We start from the raw sequence: 20295 nt of genomic DNA, 5'->3' as shown, positions 1-20295 counted from the left end.
GTTTCTCTTACACACGTATTACACAATTCTGTCTGCTCTCGCTTTCTCTCAATCACTCTCACTTTCATGACAGCTCAGGCTTTTCCTCTCAGACACACAGTCAGACTCCTGAAAGGGCATCTGGAGACAGACTTGTATTTAAGTGTGTCTGGACTTGCACACATCTGTCAGCAGTCCTAGTCATCTTCCAGAAGTTAGAATGTTTAAACTTTTCCAAATGAAGGGAAGCACTGGGAATAATTTGATAGATGACATAAGGAATAGAAGTATAATACAAAGCTGTTTTGATTAAGACTTCATGCGTTGAGACAGAAATACAAAAAAATGATGCACCGATGCGCTCTATATATGCAGTTTTAATTAGAAAAGAAAAATACTGTAGTTCTTCCTTACTCTTTCTCCTTACCTCATATGGCTGCAGCCATCTGAAACTTTTATTCCTCCCTTGGTCCCAAAACACATTTTGACATTACAAAAATATGAAGTGGCTATATTTGACATCTGCTTAAAAACAAAAATAGTATTCCCAGGATTCACAACTTTGTCCTTTTAGGGAATACTTATTGTTTTTTTTTTTTGTTTTTTTTTTTTTTTTTATCCTCTTATTTAGAAGATGCAATCTCCATATCTGTAAATTTAAGCCAAAGCAGTAGTGGCCTGGGGAAAATCAAGAAAAATGCTACTTCTCACTTCATTTGTCACCTCAACAAACAGCAATCTGTTATTTCAGCTCGTTTTTTTTATTGTACATTCTCTTCTGATGTTGCATTCCGAAAAAAAAAATTATTAGGGTATAATTTCATTATTGGATAACTTATAAATAAATTATAAGTGTGTAGTATCCTTGTTTTTTTTTCATCCGATTCCTTACCTTACTCATTATGTTTGGTTTCAAAGAGAAATCATGCTAATGCACCATGCAGAGGGCTTCAAAACAAAAGCCAACAAAACAGTAGGTGACGTCATGGTGGCGATGTCCTATTTTTATGTATAGTCTACAGTCTTGATGGATCACTAAAATAAATTTATGTTTCATGTCTTGTCACGGTTGAATTTAAAATGGGTTATACTGAATATTGGTTTCATTGAATCTTTCAGCCCAGAGCCTCCCATACAGTCTCCTGTGAGCCGTAACGGATTTGACATGGAGTCAGACGTCTACAAGATGCTGCAGGACTATGAGGAACCTGTCTCAGAACCCAAACAGTCTGGCTCCTTCAAATACCTCCAGGGAATCCTGGAGGCTGAGGATGGAGGTATGGATTCATGTGTTTGCATATTTGTGTGTCTGCTTATCATGTGTGCAAAAATTAGGCAGAAAAAAGCATGTGAGAGTTCACTCACTGAACCTTTTAAACTTTATTTGGAGAGATCACCCATTGCTGCTAAAGATTCTTGTTGACATTATTGCACCAATTAACTTTATTGTGAAAGTAAAGTCATTTTATCTTGCTGAGTAACCATTTTGCCCACTAAATTTCCAAAAATAGCCCAAGCAATTCAGTTAGACTTGTTGTTCAACACTTCAAAGCAAAAAAACTATACATATATATTGCTTTTAAAAGCTTGAAAAAGAGTAGATAATTTTATGTTAGAGAAGAAATTAAGCTTTAAAACTGCCAGTTTTAAATTTGTTTTAAGTTATAAGTTTGTGTATATTTTCTCTATTTATGACAAGCTGTCATAAAGAAACCAAACAAACAACACTATATTTATACTTTACAACAATGATAATATCAGCTGTCAGAATAATTGTCGGTGCCACATACCAAACAGGTATAATGCACAAAGTATCTGCACATCTGCACAAATATAAATGTAAACGGTGGAAATTTCTGAGTAACTATTTCCTCTAATGCAGATGAGTCTTGTGATTCCAGTTAAAGGGACTTCTTGCACAGGCATTCGTTCACTGACTGTTATGAACTCCTCTGTCTAAGTAGCATAGTTTTCCTTTTATAGAAATACACAGACAGCAAGGTTAGGGGACAGATAGGAAGACATGGGGAGGAAAGCGAGATAGAAAGTAAAAAAACAAACACAAGACAAAGGAAGCAGGAGAAAGATTAAGTGTTTTAAATAGCTTGCATGCAGATTGGCAGGGGGAGTTTTTGTAGGGCAATTTACTGCAAAAACAACTTTACAAAGGACAATAAAGTGAGAAATATGGTTTTCCCGTCTGCCTTCTGACCGCCTGGAATTCCAGCTTTTAAGAAGGGAGTCATATGATGCTGACAGCAGCAGGGAAAAGCTAATCCCTGGAACTAAAACCTTCTCTTCACGTTCCATGTTTACTGTTAACGCAGCGCAAGCCCGTTGGTATGTTCAAACACAAATAGCATGGGCCTCAGAGAAAATGATCTGTCACCAGTGACTAAAGATTTTCTAAACCTCAGATACTAACATTGACACATCTTTAAAAAAAAAAAAAAGTCCTTTAACCCTAATTGCATGTAAAACAAACCAAAAAAACCCCAAAAAAACACTATATAAACTTCTCCACTGCTATAAAAAGGCTCTAATGAGTAAGTACGTAATCTTTGTAATGCTAATTCTTACTCAAATATCCGTCCCCCATCCAAAGAGGGTATACAAACTGACAATACATATACTACATACTGACTATACTTACTATTACATCAGCTTTTGATATACGCCAGTTATCCAAGATTTGGGAAATTTATTTGTTATCACAGTTAATATATTAGTAGTAGTAGTAGTAGTAGTAGTAGTAGTAGTAGTAGTAGTGTTGTTATTGTTTTTGTTATAGTAAATATATATGTACATAAATAATTGTATTTTTTCAGGATCTACAAATCAAAACAGAAATTAAAATGGCAATGAAACGTTAAAATAAAAGAACAAACAGTTCTCTGCTAATCAGATGTGCTGGGTTGTAGAGAGTTATTGCTTGAGGTAAGTATGGAGTATTATTTAATTGTTATGTTAATATTTTTATTCAACAAACTGAAAAAAATCTGTATGGATATAGATTTCAATTCATTTGTACCATGAAAATGTCTTCTGTTTGGGTTTTTTTGGCGTTTTTTTTTTTTTTTGTGTTTTTCATCAAATGTAACTCCATGTTTACTACACAAGATTACATAACTCACAACTGCTGCCTTTAATGTGCATGGTAAATGATGTTGAGGGCCGTGTTCTAACCAAAACAGGATCATTTCCACCTAAGTAGTTTTTGGTGCCTGAATTTATACAGGAAGTGTAATCAAATAAGAATGAAAAAGTAAACTAATGAGCAAAACACAAAACTCCTGAATGAGACACAAACCTCTTTTAGCTGGCGTGCAAACTCGTGACTTATTCATTTGCCAATCCTCCAACTTCCAAATGTGGACGTTTTTAATCTTTAAAAGAAGATTATCTCACCTTAATGCCAGGGCTAGCACAAAAGGGCACCAAATCCGAAGTAAAACTTATCAGGACAGCAGTATGCACTGCATATTTACTACAAATAAAACACAAAATAGTTTTTAAAAAAATCAAGTCTCTGAACTGGCATTATATAATGTTTAAGAGTTTTAGATAATTTAGAGTAGCATGATTTAAAGGTTTTCTTTCCCTGTAGAATACTCCGTTGTCTGGTTATTACATCTCAGGATCAGCCTTTGATGTGAGAGCTGACAGGATAATTAACAGCACAGGGAACAATGTAAACTTCTTCTGTGGGGAGACCTGGATCAGAGCCAAACCAGACTGTTTTCATAATTTGTCACTTCTTATAGCAGTTAAAGCAATAAGATGCTAAAAACAGATGAAAGAGGTTGGATGAAAATGCAGATTTTAGGACTGATGGATTAAAGAGATTAAAGGGACCTCTTTTGTCTGCTCTCATCTGCCTTTCAGCTTGAGTGACTGACAGGTTGATTGACAGACTAAATCCTCGATGAAACAGAGACTCTAAGTTTCATCAAGCTATCTGTGCCTTTGTTGATTCAAAAGCTACCTGTGTCTTTGTTTCTATTCTGTGTTAGAGAATTAAATCCTTCTCCAGATGCTGCTTGTTTCCATTTCTTTTTTATTGTGAAACAAGTAAAAAAAAAATACTGCATTTGAATGAATGTCTTAAATTGCTGGAGGTGGTTCCTTTTTGGAGGCTAAAGCCAGTGTAGAGGTCGTGTTGACTTTTAAGGGCTTTTAAAGTTAAAGCAAACAAAAGTGTCAGTTTACCAAGAATTCCACAGAGTCTTCCATGGTTTGGTTGCAATGTGGATGGAGCGGTGGTGTGACTGTTAAATAGGAAAGTTGGGGTGTTTTAGGAAATACTGCAACAACATTACACTTGAGTACATATCCTGTTTTCCACAAGAGGACATTGTTTTAGCAGCAAGGACACATACAAACACAAAGATGTGAAATGTGAAAAGGTAAAAGCAAGGAAAACAGCAACATGAAGAATTAAAGATAAGAACACTCAAATGCTAAGCTGTGCCACAAACCAAAATTCAATCTGCACTGTTGCAGATTGAATTTTATAATTTTCACCTTTACTGCTGATCGTTTGAGGCAAATTTTGAAGGAACACAGACCGGGGAGTGTTTTGTTTCTTTAACAGTTGGAAAAAGAAATAAACACAGTGCCAGTGACCCCTGAAAAATACTCCAGACTCAAATGTTGTTTGTTTAAAGAAATTTCCAAGATGGGTTCAGGCTGTGTCCTTTCTCAGAAAAGACCTCTAAAGAGCACATCAATCAGCAGGACTGTTTTACTTTCAAAGTATAACATTCATCACATTTCTGATTGCCTCTTGGGTTACACCACTAATACTTTTACTTAACATGTGGGATATTTAAAGGATCTCTCCAAAATGACCACAACTGAAAAGGGTAAAATGATGAAAATAAGCTTAACACTGTTTGGGGTCCCAATTAACCAGGCAATGTCAAAAAAGAGGGGTTGGGGGGGGGGGGGGGTGAAAGAGAAGCAAAATGCATCTAAAAAAGAGGGTTTCTAGGTGTCTAACGTGTGATTCTAGCAGTGTGAAGCGATTTCACGGTGATGTGACGTGAAAAAAGACGTAATTGATATTTGGTGTTAACAGCCCGTTGTAATTTGTTATGCTTCTGTCAGTTGGCTTACATTTAATTATACTTTTTTTTTTTCATCTGCATGTGTGGCCCCATATTAAAAACAGCAAATCTTTCTAAAACATTTCATCAGATCTTTCTCGTCATATTTTTCTTGGCATTATTTTTGACAGATTATTTTTGATAGAATCCTTCCTTTTAAACATCTTGGATGGAACCAAACCAACACAACACATGTTTCAGGAACAAATCAAGATGTCCTTGAAGAGTTGTAGAAACAGTACCTCTCAGTAGCTGTCGAAAACGACACTGATTCCCACTGCCTTAAATTCTGTGAAGCTTCGCACTCTGCGTTTGACATGGATGGTGGGCACAAGTGTGCCTGTCTGTTTTACAGTGCGTCTGCTTGACATTAGTCACAGATTATAGTGTGAATGTTACATGGGGTGAGATATGTGCTGCAAATGGACAACTTGTCACTGTCGATCAAACGATACATTCGTGTGTTTGGCAGCAAAATATAGCAGGCCTGTGTGGAATGGCTTTTTTTTTTTTTTTAGGTAAAGCAAGAGCTGAAAAGCCCCCTTTTGCACTTATTTATGACTGTGGTACAAAAAATGCATTAGCTTTCCCGTTTGTTAGAAAGTCATGGTTCCATTAGAGTGCCTTAATGGACAACTGAGGCATTCATCCCAGAAATAACATGGTCTGATAATATCATCTCTTAAACACACTATGGAGCAGTCAGAGGCTAACTGACACTGAGGGACAGAAATCACTTTGAGGAAGGTGCCAGATGTACGGTAATTACACTGTGGTTACTGGTAGTCATAGGTGGCCTGTTTGGCTGAACGGCCTCTGCTGGCACATCATCAGCAAAGGGAAGTCATGTAGTGGCTGTGCTCTACTGATTTACTCGGCTGCGCTTGGATGCATTGTACTGGCTCCAGATACCCACTATAAAATATCCCCTTTAATGCGTTCCAGTCAGGCATGACTAAATACCTGATTGTCTTAGAAGTCACTTCTAATAAGAAATGACAACCATGGGAAGGTAGTAACACGCATCTACCACAGTACCACCATTTAAACAACCTAAAATCTGTTTTAAAAAATCATAACATAAATTAGCATTAAGCTTTATCTTGAAAGAAGACAATTCAAAGCATGCATCCATGGAAGATTTCTGAATCTCAGTATTTTTTAATATCAATACCAATTATGCCAGAGCTGCCCTAAATGACTGTATTGTTAATTAACAAAAAATATTTTGTTATGTTTCTTTACTTATTCACCAGCGTGCAAATGCTCTTTGATCAAAATAATATTTTTTTTAATGCTAAAATATAATTATTGTGATTGTCCATGATTCTTAAAATTCACTGTTTTACAGTATTTACTTGCACTCCTGAACAGGAAAAGTAGTTTTAGTAGTTAAAAATGTTGTTCTTAAATAACTTTTTTGTATAAAAAGACAAATTCAGTTTGTTACTTGCATAATAAATAACAGTAATTTTAAACAATTTTTAACAGTATTTTTAGAAAGATTTGCAGGTTTTGTTTTTTCTGTAACAGATGGTTTGATAAATTTGTTAAGCCGTTTGTAAGCAGTATGATGAATCTCTTTACAAACCATTTTGCGTCTTTCACATGCGTCGTGTGATTGTAGCATATCGATGTGATGTGATGAGGTTCCATGAGGTACTTTCCTTGCTTGGTGTCGAGCCAGGCTGACTGATGCATTCCTCCCAGGAAAGGCACTACAGAATGTGACACTTGAATAGGGATCACGGGAAGGTGCCAGAGACACAGAAGAGGCACACAAAATGGAAAGAAAAGAAGGAATTCTGTGAATGTGATTTAAGGAGAACAGACAAGCAGAGCCCATATTAGGAAAAAAAAAAAACCATAGAAAAACTGGCAAATGTTCCTATCAGTATGTCTTGTAGGATTACTGTGTACATCGGTACTACAGTTTTTGCAGTTTCAATAGAACGAGGCTGAAGAAGAGCAAGAATGTTACTGTTATTTTTTAATTAAAGCTTTACCATGACTTGTCCCCTGGTTCCTGCAACCATGAACCAGGAGTTCAGGGCAGTTGCTGGGTCTTTGCTGTTTGGTTAATGCAGTGAATGTTGTTCATTTCAGTGTTAAAGTGTAATAATATTAGTTGGATGTTTTGCTTGAAGTCCTCACTTGCATGTACTTGGACAAACCAGCAGAAACATCTTCATATCCAACAGACACTATGTGTATTTCATATGTGTTGCTAATAATATAATAACACAACCATTGATTAGTAACAGTGTGCTTGTTGTGCTAACAGCTGAGAAAAAGAAACCATCTCAGTCACACTTCTTCCAAGTGTATCTCACAAAGGCGCTTGAGAGTCACACAAAGAGAAAAATGGTTGAGTGGTGAACAGAAACTACAGACAACTCATGTAGCATTCCCTTTCAGGAACCTATGTGACTTTTCACCTTCATTTAACAGAGTAGCGCTAACTTAACTTTAATTGAGAGAAATATGGAGACATACAGTCTGAAGAGATAAAAAAGATGGCAACTGGACTTTCTTAAACTTTAACTTAAAGAAGTTCAATCGCTTTCTTTTTCAAGCTCCCAAAACTACCATGACCTGAATGAGTGAGAACCTACAAACACATGGAGACATATATAAAATACGCTTACCAGAGGGATACAGAGGAAGTGTTGTGATATCTCAGTGTCTAGAATCCCTGGAGCATGATGTACTTGCCTTTTTTTTTTTTTTTTTAAAGTATGTCTCTTAACGACATATCGTTTTTCATAGGTGTGTCACCAACGGAGAGAATGAGAAACTTAAAGTCTCCCGTCAGATCTCCAATCCCCAAGTTGGGAAGCCCCATCCCCAGCCCTATGTCTGGTCTTCAGAAACTACCCCAGTGCACACGGTGCTGTAACGGTATTGTGTAAGTATCGTGCAAATTCTGACTTGTATATCCTAAGATGACAATAATATGTAAATAATGGGGTCATATTGGCGAGGGACTCTTTGGGCTGTGTGTAATATAAAAACATGTGCATAAAATATAAAAAAATGTACTTTTACATTTCAAGAAGCCATAAAAGTGATTAACTTGAAAATTTGCTGCGGTACAGTACAGACAAAATAAACATGACATTGGAGATATAATCGATTTTCTGTTGAAATGCTTGTGAGGGTCAGCAGGAAGTTATACATCTCCCACTTATTTTATCATTCTGTCTGCTGCCATAAAGTTTAAGAGTATGCGAGGTGAGTCAAGGTTCTTCCCCCGATTTTGAAAACAAAGAAGTGATCTTTCACTGGTCGACATGCACAGACAGGCCTTTCAATAAGTCCTCAGAAAGCTCTGCTCACATTTATCATTTTAATGATTAAACCAAGCCATCCTCCACACCCTTTCCCATGCACACATTCTTCATACACGTATTGTGAATTGAACACACCTTTTGACTAACTAACCACATACACCGGTAATCCCCTCTCTAAAAAAGCAGCGGAGGTTAAAGAAATGTTAAAAAAATGATGTCATAAGCTTATTTTCAGTGTTAACAAGAGAACATTGTGGAAGCTTGTGCAGTATAATACGGCTGCTGTGACCTAAAGGCTTTTTACAGTCTTTAAAGATGTATTGAACACTGTGTCAGGAGTTTATCCTGCGAGTCATGCGGCCACTTTGGAAAAGCAAAGCACCAAGTTTATGATTTAATGGTTGTTGGCCCCAATCTCAAGGCCAGACAGGAAAATCTAATTGGAAACTATGAATGAACAACGTCCCTAACACTCTTGTCACCGTGCAGCTGACCAAAGTTCTTCTAAATTCACTGGTGCCAGTAAGTAGCCATGCAGCGGAATAAATGTGTACTGTTTAACAGCGTGTAACCTTTCTGCCACCTGAAGCTGACACACGACATGTGATGAGCTGTATTCAAATGCTTGCATAGGTACAGTGGCTATAAAGTATAATTCCTGATTTGCATAGATAATGCAACATTTGATGAACAACTGTGAGTCATTCATTTTTGCTTAACGTCTACTGTGATGAGGACATCTTTTTTTAAACTGGCCTTCAAAAAGTCAGACAGCCTTTAAAGGAAAACTGCATTTTGCAATTTGCTTATCTGTCCAGTTTCCGATCACGTTTTTATGTATTCATATCTTCCTCTATTGCTAAAAAGGTGAAATATAAGCCTTGAACACAGTGTGCACTCTTATTTATCACATTAATAAATGTTAAAGAGCAGGACTGAATAACAGGCTTAACCAAACTACGTAATCAGTGTTTATCATGATCCAGTAGAAGCTGCAGTAATATTTGCAGTAATTCACTTCTGCAGCTGCAGGATTTTATAACTTGTTACATTTATTTACAGTATAGTAAACTCTTTTTTTGTCCTCTTTTGTCTCTACATGTAGTGGCACCATCGTGAAGGCCCGGGACAAGCTCTACCATCCTGACTGCTTCATTTGCGACGACTGCGGCATCAACCTAAAGCAGAGAGGCTACTTCTTTATCGAAGACAATCTGTACTGCGAGACCCACGCAAAGGCCCGCGTCCAGCCTCCCGAGGGCTACGATGTTGTTGCTGTGTACCCCAACTCCAAGGTGGAGCTGGTCTGAGATAAAAGAGGGGGGGCTATACTGTAATACAACTGGTAACCAAAATATTGTAGAATGCGGCTACTGAGTTTACTCGCCTAAACTAATCAGGGTCTGTCAAGCAGGAATGCTTATCTTGGGTCAGTTTTGACTTTAGGAGAGTGAAATTTGCAGTTGAGTGATCCCAGATCAGTGCTTCCACACTGACAGACTTGATGAATGCTTTTTATATTGAGCATATCGAAATCTGTTGACAGAATACAGCTTTGGTAAGATAAGCATCGCAAATCTCCAGACTATTAAAAGGTTAGCGTTGTATGTTATAGTATTTAAACTGGCAGCCCTAAGCTCGAAACACATGGCAAAACTCATAAGAAAACAGATATGACTACTCTTGCTTTTTTACTGATCAGGTTATTGCAAACGTAATCTCCCACTTAAGCCTTACACTAACTTTAAGACACCATGTGCATTATCACAAAATATTTTTGAGCTGATTTGCTGGGATGTGATGTGATGAGCTGTGCCGAGGATGTGGTTATTAGCTTTGAGGACTAATTTTCACAGTTCTCTTCTCACCACATAATATTCCAAGTCCTGTAAGGTATTCTGATATATTGTTCAAGTCCTGGTTATGGGTTAAAAGGCTTTTTTTTCTCCTTCGCTATAATTCAATAATATACTTATTTTTGGATGGATTTTAGCATTTCTAACTCACATTTATGCAATTTACCTTTTCTGTTGCAAAACCGGGGAACATTTCTGTTTAGTTTCCACGTTTTTCTTCTGCTCACTTGTCAGTTATGCAAACAAAATAAGCAATAGTTCACTTGAAGCATATCTCTAACAATGTCTGGAATGTGTCAGTATGTTTTGGTGACTGGGTTTGCTGAACCTCTGCTTGTAATAAATGCCTCCGTTTGCAGCTATGCAAGCACCACCTTCTGAAAGGTAAACAAATCCCTGCTGGAAACATCCTGAAAACTCTGTGAGAAACTCTAGAACTTGTTGGGAGTCAACTTCAAAAAATGATTCCCCCCAGATGTGAAGAAATGCGACTTAAATGCTAAAGTAAATTAGTTGAATGCAGTGCATCCATTTGGACATTTTAAGCGGGTGTGATGCACATCTGCGAATACAGTGTAGGTAGGTGGTGCTTCTGGCTTATGCACCTGACTACGAGAGGAATTTCACTTCTCACACTGAAGAATTCCTGTTCACAAGAGCACAGAGTTCACTGGGCGCTGAGCCTTCAGGTTGACATCAGAATTCTCTCCACCTCTCATGACAGCTTTTAAAAACGATTGTGTGCATTTGAGACTGGAGACATAGCCACAGAAATCTGTTAGGACCGTGTAAACTGGGACTTCACAACCTACAACATGTGGGAACAATACTCACTTTATTTCTTTCTTCATTTTTTTTGTGACCCCACTATATACTGTAAATTCACAGTTACTTTTTGGAAGAGAGCAAAAGACAGAAGTTCCCGCAGTGGCTTCAGATTTCTACAGCCAAGCCCTTAAGGCTAATGAAATATATTTCTACGTTTCCTCAGAGGGAAGGGGGGGAAATAAATTTAGGGACTGAGGTAGGGTGAGAAAGAGAAATGAGGGGACGACATGTATTTTGTTTTCTTGACAGAAAAACTTTCTGTAAGAAACGTGTAGCAATCAGTCTTAGCTTATTGTGAAATAATGTAATGTGTGGTGGAGTCAACGTGGTGCAGAGGAGCGATGATGTCCTTAATTTTAGAAATATTGCTAACAAAAATACTTCTGTAATTTGAAATGGGAATAAATTTTTGCATCGCTGATTTCCATTCTGTTTTCCAGATAGTAGCAGTGATGTTTAGCTGCTGGTATCTACCCAAGCTAGTTACGTGTAAATTATGAGAAAAATATATTGCTACCACATTGTGTCTTTGGTATTGTACATATTTGTTTCATTGTGATTGCTTTAACACACAGTATAGATCATGTCACTTGCGTGCCTTCGCAAACCCTGTGTCTAGTCTTTAAATAATTTCTGAGACACGAATCCTCTCCTTGTATTTAACTTATTGTTCTACCAACACATGTTTTTGTTCTGGATCTTCTTATTTGCTCTTTTTTTTTTTTTTTTTTTTTTTTTCTAGGTTCTAAATAAAATGAAAAGTGCTTTATGATGGCATGATCTTTCACATTCTTTCCTGGGCTTAACTGCTGGATTTTACCACAAAAATGTACAAAAACACAAGAGACTCAATTTGTCTTAATTTTACACCCTAGCTCTGGCATGGTCCTTTCTTCATATTGCATGTTAGACCACAAGACTGCAATATGTGTGCTTTCTAACCAAGACCACATTACAAAACCCTTAAATGGAATAAAAAGAAGAAGAAAGTCTTGATTTTAGAAAGGCACTTTTACTTTTGTGTGATTTTCTGAGAAATTTGGTAAGAGAAGCAACTTCTTAATATAATTTCAAATGGATATTTTGCAAGGATGAACTACACTTGCTGACTGGACACACCTAAGAGGATATTTCCTGTGGTTATATGCCTAGTTCGTTGCTTTAGTAAGCCTCCATCATTGACACCTAATATGAATAGCATTGGTCATTTCATTACAGTGCTGATACTGCAGAGAAACTTTGGCTGTTAGCATTCATGTGGAAAATACTTTCTCAAAACCCTCTTAAATCCCCAACAGGTGCCTGACTGTGTCCTGTGTCCATAGCTCAGTGGTCAATTTTGGTGTCATAAGGGAGACCTACAGAATGTAAGGCAGGTGGTTCTAATGTTGCGGCTGATCAGTGTACTTAAAGCACAAGCATGTAGCTAAACAGATTAATGAAGCCCCTTTATATGTATACATAATGGCTCCCAGGGTGCCTCAAGCAGCTGAAGACAGACAGTGATGAGGAACGGGAAGCAGAACTATCATGGAAGACCAACCCCTCATGGGGTATACCATAAACAAATAGGGGAAGTGATGGACATCAAGAGATCCCATCCCTGGGTAGAAAAAGGGCAGTAGAGCGGATCTGAACATGTCACAAAAACAGACCTTAACCAGCATATCCATACAGGCAGAGATCTACCACAGCCAGCAGGACCCCAGTTGCAGACTGTGCAAAAGTGCCCAGAGAATGTCAACACATAGCAGGATGTAGGATGAAAGTTGGGACGGCGTACACTTTAAAGCACAACCAAGTGGGACAGGAACATTTGTGCCACATATGGACTAAAAGTCCCCAAGTCCCAATAGGAGACATCAATAAAGGTCAGTGAGAACAACACAGTTCTAAACAGACAAGCTGATGATGGCCAACAAACCAGACACTGGTGGTTGACAAAGAGCAGAAGATCACAGTTGGGATAGCTGTGGCAATACCATTAGACAGCAATGTGAGAAAATAGTCCCAGGGCTGAAGGAACAGCTGGAGCAGATCTGGAAGTCCAAAGTGGTCCCAGTGGTAGGAACATTAGGAACCCCCAAACAATGAGAGTGGATCCAGTAGATTCCAGGTACAACAACAGGGGTCTCCACCCAGCAGAATAAGAACAGCTAAAACCTAATATATGTGTATAATATATATATTATATATATATAATTGGTTATTAGAATTAGTTAAACTTCAGTAAGTGAAAGATAAATCAATATTTGAAGGACAGTACGAATCTAAAAGAATGATAGAAGGTGAAGCAAAGGGCTAAGTTCACTCCTACTTCACAGCTGCTAATGCTTCAGACACCCGTAACACTCATGTTTACTTTATCCTTATCTTTTTTTATTTTACTACTATACTACAAATATACTATACAAATATATTTGTGCCACTGCAAGGGTTCAGACACAGAGAAATTTATGAAATAAAAATTAAAATGACCTCAATTTTGGTGCAGATTCCCTTCACACTAAAAAACTTCCCAGACCCACACAGTGAGGTGTAATGAAAACAGGCAGTGAGATATACAGCTGTTGCGTGCTAAGAGTTCTGCTTCAGCAATAAAACATTCTTAAAGATAAACATTTCAAGTTGCTCAGAAACACAGCTTGCTTTGCTCTGCAGGCTGCAGCATCGCAAACTAAGCAACTAAGACTGTGAAAGCTGACTAAGTAATTTTATTACTTACCAGATCAGCAATCTAGCCAGTGTCGGCCAAGTTTATTGTGTTGAACTTCATGGAAAACGCTTCCACATACAGTATAGACATCTCACAATAAGTTTGTGGATAAATCAGAATAGACTCGGTGTACTTTTTTATGGTGGAACAATAAATCAGAGTTTAATGACACGCCCAATGCAATATATTTAATCCTTGGCTGCAATAGTTAGGGGCTATGTCATTCTGGAGCCCTCTGGTAGAAGTACTTGCTTGACAGCTCTTTCTGTATATATAGAGAAGCTAATCATTATGCAGGATCTACGTCATACATCAAGTTGCCAATTTTCATTCTTTACTCGTTCTCATATAGATCCATTCTACCCTGTTGTTTTCTATACTATGTTAGAGATATCAATGAATTTCCATCACACGCTTACCTACAGATGATTAGGTTTTACATTAGGTTTCAGAAAGTTAATAATACAGTGCATCCTTTGTGTTTACAGACAACATCTGTTTGCTTTATCTTCTCTTTTATAATCTGTGCACTTCATTCCCTTTTTATTGAGCACAGTGTTCATTCCAGGTTTGTGCTCCACAAATATGACTCTGTTGCTTGTGCCAGCCATGATTTGCAGAGTCTCTCTGGACGAGTACCCAAGCTGCATTTGGCTTTAAGTGACTGCACATGCAGCAGAACAGCATTCTAGCCATTCCTTTTCACAGAGAAACTGAAGATGTTCCATAATTCAAAAACGCATACAAAGAGCACACAATAACTTAATTTATTAAAGTTTGGCTTTGGTGGAAGACTAGAGTGTGATGAAGGAGTCGGTAACTTTATGAAAACACATGCACTTTGGTGTCTAATAAAGCACTCAAAGCTTTGTTACTGAAGCTGATGCAGCGATATTAAGACACATGACTGTTTTTGCACTGCAACAGAAAGGTTTACTGTTGACCACTTTAAAACGTGAGGAGAACTTTACAGTCAGAGCTGGGACTCTGCAGCATTTCTTTTATTTTGATGTCCGACCACTTGCTGGCCACATTGCACACGTTGCGTTACTGTCTGTATAGCGCACACAATTCTTTTAGAAGAAAATCTGCTGCTCTGTGAAAAAGCAGTTTTTACACCAGTTTCTAGACTTCCATGTTTGTTTGCACAAAGTAATTACAAGTAACTTGCAAACTTCTTTGAATGTAGTTGTTTTAATTCAGACTTGGAGAAAACTGTGTGCCTCAGTATGGATAGACTTCAGGACCAATTTTGTTACTCGTGAAGGTATTTGAGGGTTTTGTTTTTTTTAATAGGGTATAAAAAGAATAGAAGGATAGTAGTGATAAAAATCTTCACAAAAGCATGAAAAAGCCACACAGTTTGTGTACACCCATGGTTTGTTTGCAGAGATTCTTGTGCATGGAAGCCTCTCAATCCTCTTAATGTTTAAGTTGGCCCTGAAAAGATATTGAAGCTTGGATTACGCTTTGCTTTGATTCTCATTAAAAGGGGATTTAGAAAGAGACAGTCACTGATCTTGAGACAGCAACACCATGACCTCACTGTCACTTAGCTACTAGATGAGAAATAAGTCTGGACTTCACACTCAAGTGAGACTGAAAAGATCCTCCTGAACCAAACCTCAGGAGGATCTTTTCAGTCATACAGCTTAGCAAAATAATGTAAACTGTTTTGATAGCTCTTAGTAAAACGTGGTAGAAAGTAACCAAGTAACACATGCTTCACTTTTGAACACTTGTTTTTTTCACATGAACTCACTCAAATAAAAAAGTTTGGCATGTGTTTCATGGATGTTTCTGATTTGAAATAGATTAAATGTATCAAGTTTGGTCATTTGTGTAGCCTTTGTCAGATGTACCTTATGTGCTCTCTGACTTATAGTTACTTAAGCTAAATTGCCTAATCATATGTCACCCCGCCCTGAACTAAACTGCTTATACTGAACTGAGCTAACACTTGACATTTAAACAAAACAAGAGTGACAAATTAATTTTGCAGCAAAGAAACATAAGGTACTTGGAAATCGTGTCAACAGCATGTCATTTGTGTTTAAAGATTTGGACTAACTTGACTGGAGGGTAACAGAATCCACAGTGTACTGCAAACAGATGACATAAGGTGGCATTCGAAGACAGATCGGGAATTAGCCGATATTTGTTCATAGTGTTAAAGATATGCAGGCCATATGCTACATGTAACGAATACCCTGTGAGGTTTTTGTTTATTCTGAAGAATATAAATGGCCAGAGGAGCTGTCATGCAGTTGCCAAGAGGGCTTTGCTAGAAGATCTTTTGTTTTTCAGAAAAGTGCAAAAATATCTGCCCTGTTGAGTCTGTTTAAAAAAAAAGTGAACATAAAAAGCAAACAGATGGCTCTATGTTTTGGATACTCTCACCAAAACCTGACTCTGGATGAGGTGTATTTACGACAGATGGAGGCAGTGGATCGGTTTCCACATCAAGAGTCTTTCTTCATTAAAAGAGAGTCGGGGATTTTTTCAGATATCAGGATTGCCTAAATTTGTATTTTGTCTTCTGACTTTTGTTTATGGATGAAACTAAGCTGAAACCATCACTTGCAATCCAAAAATGTCACGTTAACGTGTGTTAAAATGAGCTGTATACATGTGAATTTAGCAATAACTGTCTTGTGATAGACTGGTATGCAATGATATTCATCAGATTCTACTTAATTTCAGACTGGTTCAAGGTGCATACAGCCTCTCACTTTATTTGTTTAATCTTTTGATCACTTGCCATGCTTGCAGTGTGATTGCATCTTTTTTTCTTATCCCTCTGAGTTAAAAAGACAAAGATGCTTTCAGGTTACATACTGGTCCATGCCATCAATGTATCAGGGATTTCATATTTCGAACGAAATGTGAGAATATGAATTTCAAAAATCAAGAAAAAAAAAAAGAATTATAAATAAAAACTATGAACAAAAGACTGCACAAAGGGGTGATTGGCAATGATATGGGTGGAAAGGGCAAGTCTGAGCAGAGATGGAAGAGAGACAAAGTAGATACACAAGTTCAGCAACTCAAAATAATACATCACGTACCTGAGAAGGTAGACTAGAAAAAAAATGGAAATCTGATGAATGGATCAAGGTGAATGTGGTAAAATGAGGTCATCCAGCCTCGCAAGAATCCTTATCTATTTAGAAAAAAAATCTTATAATAGTGTACTCTGTGCCTCATTTGACTTGGAATAAATTTGCATTCACTCTATCATCCCCCCCAAAAAATGGCTTTATTTCCCAAAAGACAATTTTGGAGATATGGCTGTATTGTATCTTCATAAAAAGAAGAACTTTTAGTACAACATATGGTTACGTTTTGACTATAGGAGTCAATCAAACAATGATATTCATCCGATTTTACTTAATTTCAAAACTTTTTTTCCTTAACCAGAAACAGGAGCCTTTGGGCAATATTTCTATAAAGACTGACAAAAAAATGTTTTTTCAAAGTTAAAGGCCACACTGTGAACAGCTTATCGAAGAATTACACTGAGAAACTCCAAAACCACCCGCTCTCACACACTGAGTTTACTCCATTCCAATGCCAATGACTGGGATTGTGTAATTATAGTTGTGCTAATATGACATAATGTTTGATAGATCCACAGATGTGCAGAGGTTTTCTGCAGACTGCCTTGATGAAACCAATGAGTTAGACCATGTCGCTAACAAACATGAGCTCATCCCCACGTTCAGACTTATGACTCAAACTTACCACAAAGTTTGATTCATGTGCATTCAAGAGTGAATATTTCATGCTGGACTTCCAGTTCACTTCAGCACATTAAATAAAGATTTGCAGTGGGAAACTCTATTAACCTACTGGGAATAATGTGTATGAGACTCACAAAAAGATATGGACAGAAATGGAACTAATTAACTTGATGAGCTTTCTCATTTGCAATATGATAAAACAAATATAAAGACATGTTTTAACCTTGTTACCTGAAGTCAGTAAGGAATCTTTTGGTGAAAGAATAAAAATCGCCAGGTTTTCCAGCTATTATTGCATTGCCAATGTGGGCCCTGCCCTGAGGAGCTGGCAGCCACCCAGGCAAAAGAATGGCATTAATATTGATTAGTTTCAGGACAAAGGTTAATGTTACCTCATCTAAATGTTATTTGGAGGTCATCCTACATAGGGAGCACAGCCCTCAAAACTTCATTTTAATGTTCTCTGGTGAAAGGTTACAATGGACACACAATGGATGCAATGTAACTGAAGGGAAAGAGGGTTCATGTGGAACTCTTCTGTAAACTAGGATATTTGTGATACTAGATGAGAAGAGTACTAAAAGATGGGTATTGTCCAGTGCACGGGTAGAGAAGCTCACAGGAAAGATACATTAAAAGACATTTGCTGTGAAAAAAAGATATAAAGATTTTATATGAATAATCCTGCAAAAAATACACAGGTGTAATAAATTGTACAGTTCCCACTTTAATGCCTACCATGAAAGTGGCACAAAGTTTTACTACAACTGCCGACCAGTTTCATCCTTGGTTATAAATGTACTGAGTGTGAATGGGAAAAGGATCTGTTGCCCAGATGCACTGAAGCGCTCTGCTGACTGATTGATGCCCTAAAGAAGAAGAACAGAAACACACAGCATATTGCTGCCTTTTCTTTTCAAGTCATATTCACTTCAAAGGTGATTTATACATCAAACACAACATTACGTTACCAGAGGGAAGATTTATGTGCAGGATTTCTTGAACTAACTCGAGTTATTGAATAAAGTGGTATCCATTAAAGTAGGCCGAGGAGCAGCACACAGAATATACTGTAGCGCCGTAGAAGCCTTTCCAAATACACCCCCATTGCTCTAAGATTGGTATTCACTGTTCACCTGATGGTGAAGGGGTTCAGCTCTCCCCAGTTGGGCTATCAATATCTCAGGTTTCTGTCATCAGGGTCTTTGGACACATGGGCACACATGGGTGAGGTGTGGTCTGCAGCTCCACAACAGGGAAGAGATAGTGTGCTGGGGTTGGGGGCACTGCCAAGGATGCTGGCAGGACACCTGGGATCGATCAACTAATCGTGCTTTCCCTGTTTTTACTGGCCTGCTGGGACCAGAGAAGAGGTGAGAACTGAGCCAGAGGCAATATGGCTGAAAAGCTGCAAAGCACAAGTATGCTGTCATCGCCCTGAGCTTCCTAGTTTTCACCAGCTAGATAGCAAGACAAGCGAGATAAGGTATTTTTCTTTTTTGTGTTTTTGAAGAATGGCCTCTGACCTTCTATTTGACGATTGTTAAACTGAAATCATATAAAATATTGTAATAGCTAACTAACATTGTAAACTAGCTTGATACACGCTTACAGCAAGCTTGCAAAATAACACGTTCATACTCAATTAAATGTACAAATTATCATACCATTTTAAACAAAAGAAAGAGACAACAAAGCAACAACATTTTAAGGTCCATATCCGCTTAGAACAATAATACTTCGCCATTACGTTCAGCCATGTCGGAATTTTCGCTTTCTCTATTTTGCTTTTTTCAAAGTAATCAAACAATAATACAAAGCAGCCAGTAGAGGGAGCTCTCGGGCAGTTTACGAAACTGTAACTTCTAAAACAACAAGCGTGAATTATTGCTGAAAAAAATATCCACCTACACCTACCCAGCATTGTATGTGTGTGTTGTACTGGGGTCCAGCTGCTCAACCAATTCAGGTTTCCAGGGCCCAGAGTCCAACATTTTTCCAATCATTCTTCATATGTGGTACAAGTAACCTGGCTATTTAGATGTGATCATCTGCAAACAAAAAAACAAAAACACCAACAACAAAAAAAGATGTGACCATCTGCAGCAGTCAAAGAGAAAAAACAAGAGAGAGAGAGAAAATAAGCACTAATTTCAAGACCATGCTCTTTCCTAAAAGCCAACATTAGTCCTATTACCAAGAATTATACCATAATTATTATACCGCCACATTTCTCATCCACAATCATCATGTCAAGCTTTGCCTCAAGTCATCTTATATAACCAAAAACAATCAACAGCTGACAACAATAATAGAAATTAAAATGCTTCAAATAGCCTCCCTCCAACAATGATGTTGTAATTTTGCAGCAGACACTAAGAAATTTGGTTTGTGATGTTATAGAATAAGAGAGCATGCTAAAACTAGACAACAAAGTATGAAAATAGCCCAATTAAACCCTGTGACCCTTAAACACAACATAACAGTGCATGGATGTGAGCGATCAGCTCAACCCAGCTCAGAAATGTAGTTAATTGTAAGCACATGCATTCCTCGTCGACAGACCCAACAAACTTGTATCAAGGACAATGTTAGATACCCAAAACACTTACGTTTAATACTTGCCTTGACAAAAATACAGATCTCCCCATCTCAATTTTTCATTTAATAAAGTACCTATAAGGTAAGTGGATCAATTTAAGTTAACTTTGCGCCCATGAATGAAGTAATGAAATTTAATGGTTGAATTGGGCTTGTATGGTGTCCCATCAC

General features: G+C 37.6%; 1 protein-coding gene across 1 annotated transcript in view; it reads left to right on the top strand.

Moving 5' to 3' along the window:
- The window catches only part of pdlim4 (PDZ and LIM domain 4), a 44912-nt gene extending 33079 nt beyond the window's left edge, over positions 1 to 11833 (top strand). Inside the window, exons 5-7 of the mRNA XM_082548640.1 lie at positions 1099 to 1256; positions 7857 to 7995; positions 9486 to 11833. Coding sequence (XP_082404766.1) covers positions 1099 to 1256; positions 7857 to 7995; positions 9486 to 9690 — 502 coding nt within the window. The 3' untranslated portion in view covers positions 9691 to 11833. The remainder of the gene's footprint in view (positions 1 to 1098; positions 1257 to 7856; positions 7996 to 9485) is intronic.
- The last annotated feature ends 8462 nt before the right edge of the window (positions 11834 to 20295 follow it).

This window comes from Aulonocara stuartgranti (genome assembly GCF_965226115.1).
Source record: "Aulonocara stuartgranti genome assembly, chromosome: 10".
Classification (NCBI taxonomy): Eukaryota; Metazoa; Chordata; class Actinopteri; order Cichliformes; family Cichlidae; genus Aulonocara; species Aulonocara stuartgranti.
The sequence above is the reverse complement of the archived record's forward strand: the minus strand, read 5'-3'. Positions and strand labels throughout refer to the sequence as shown.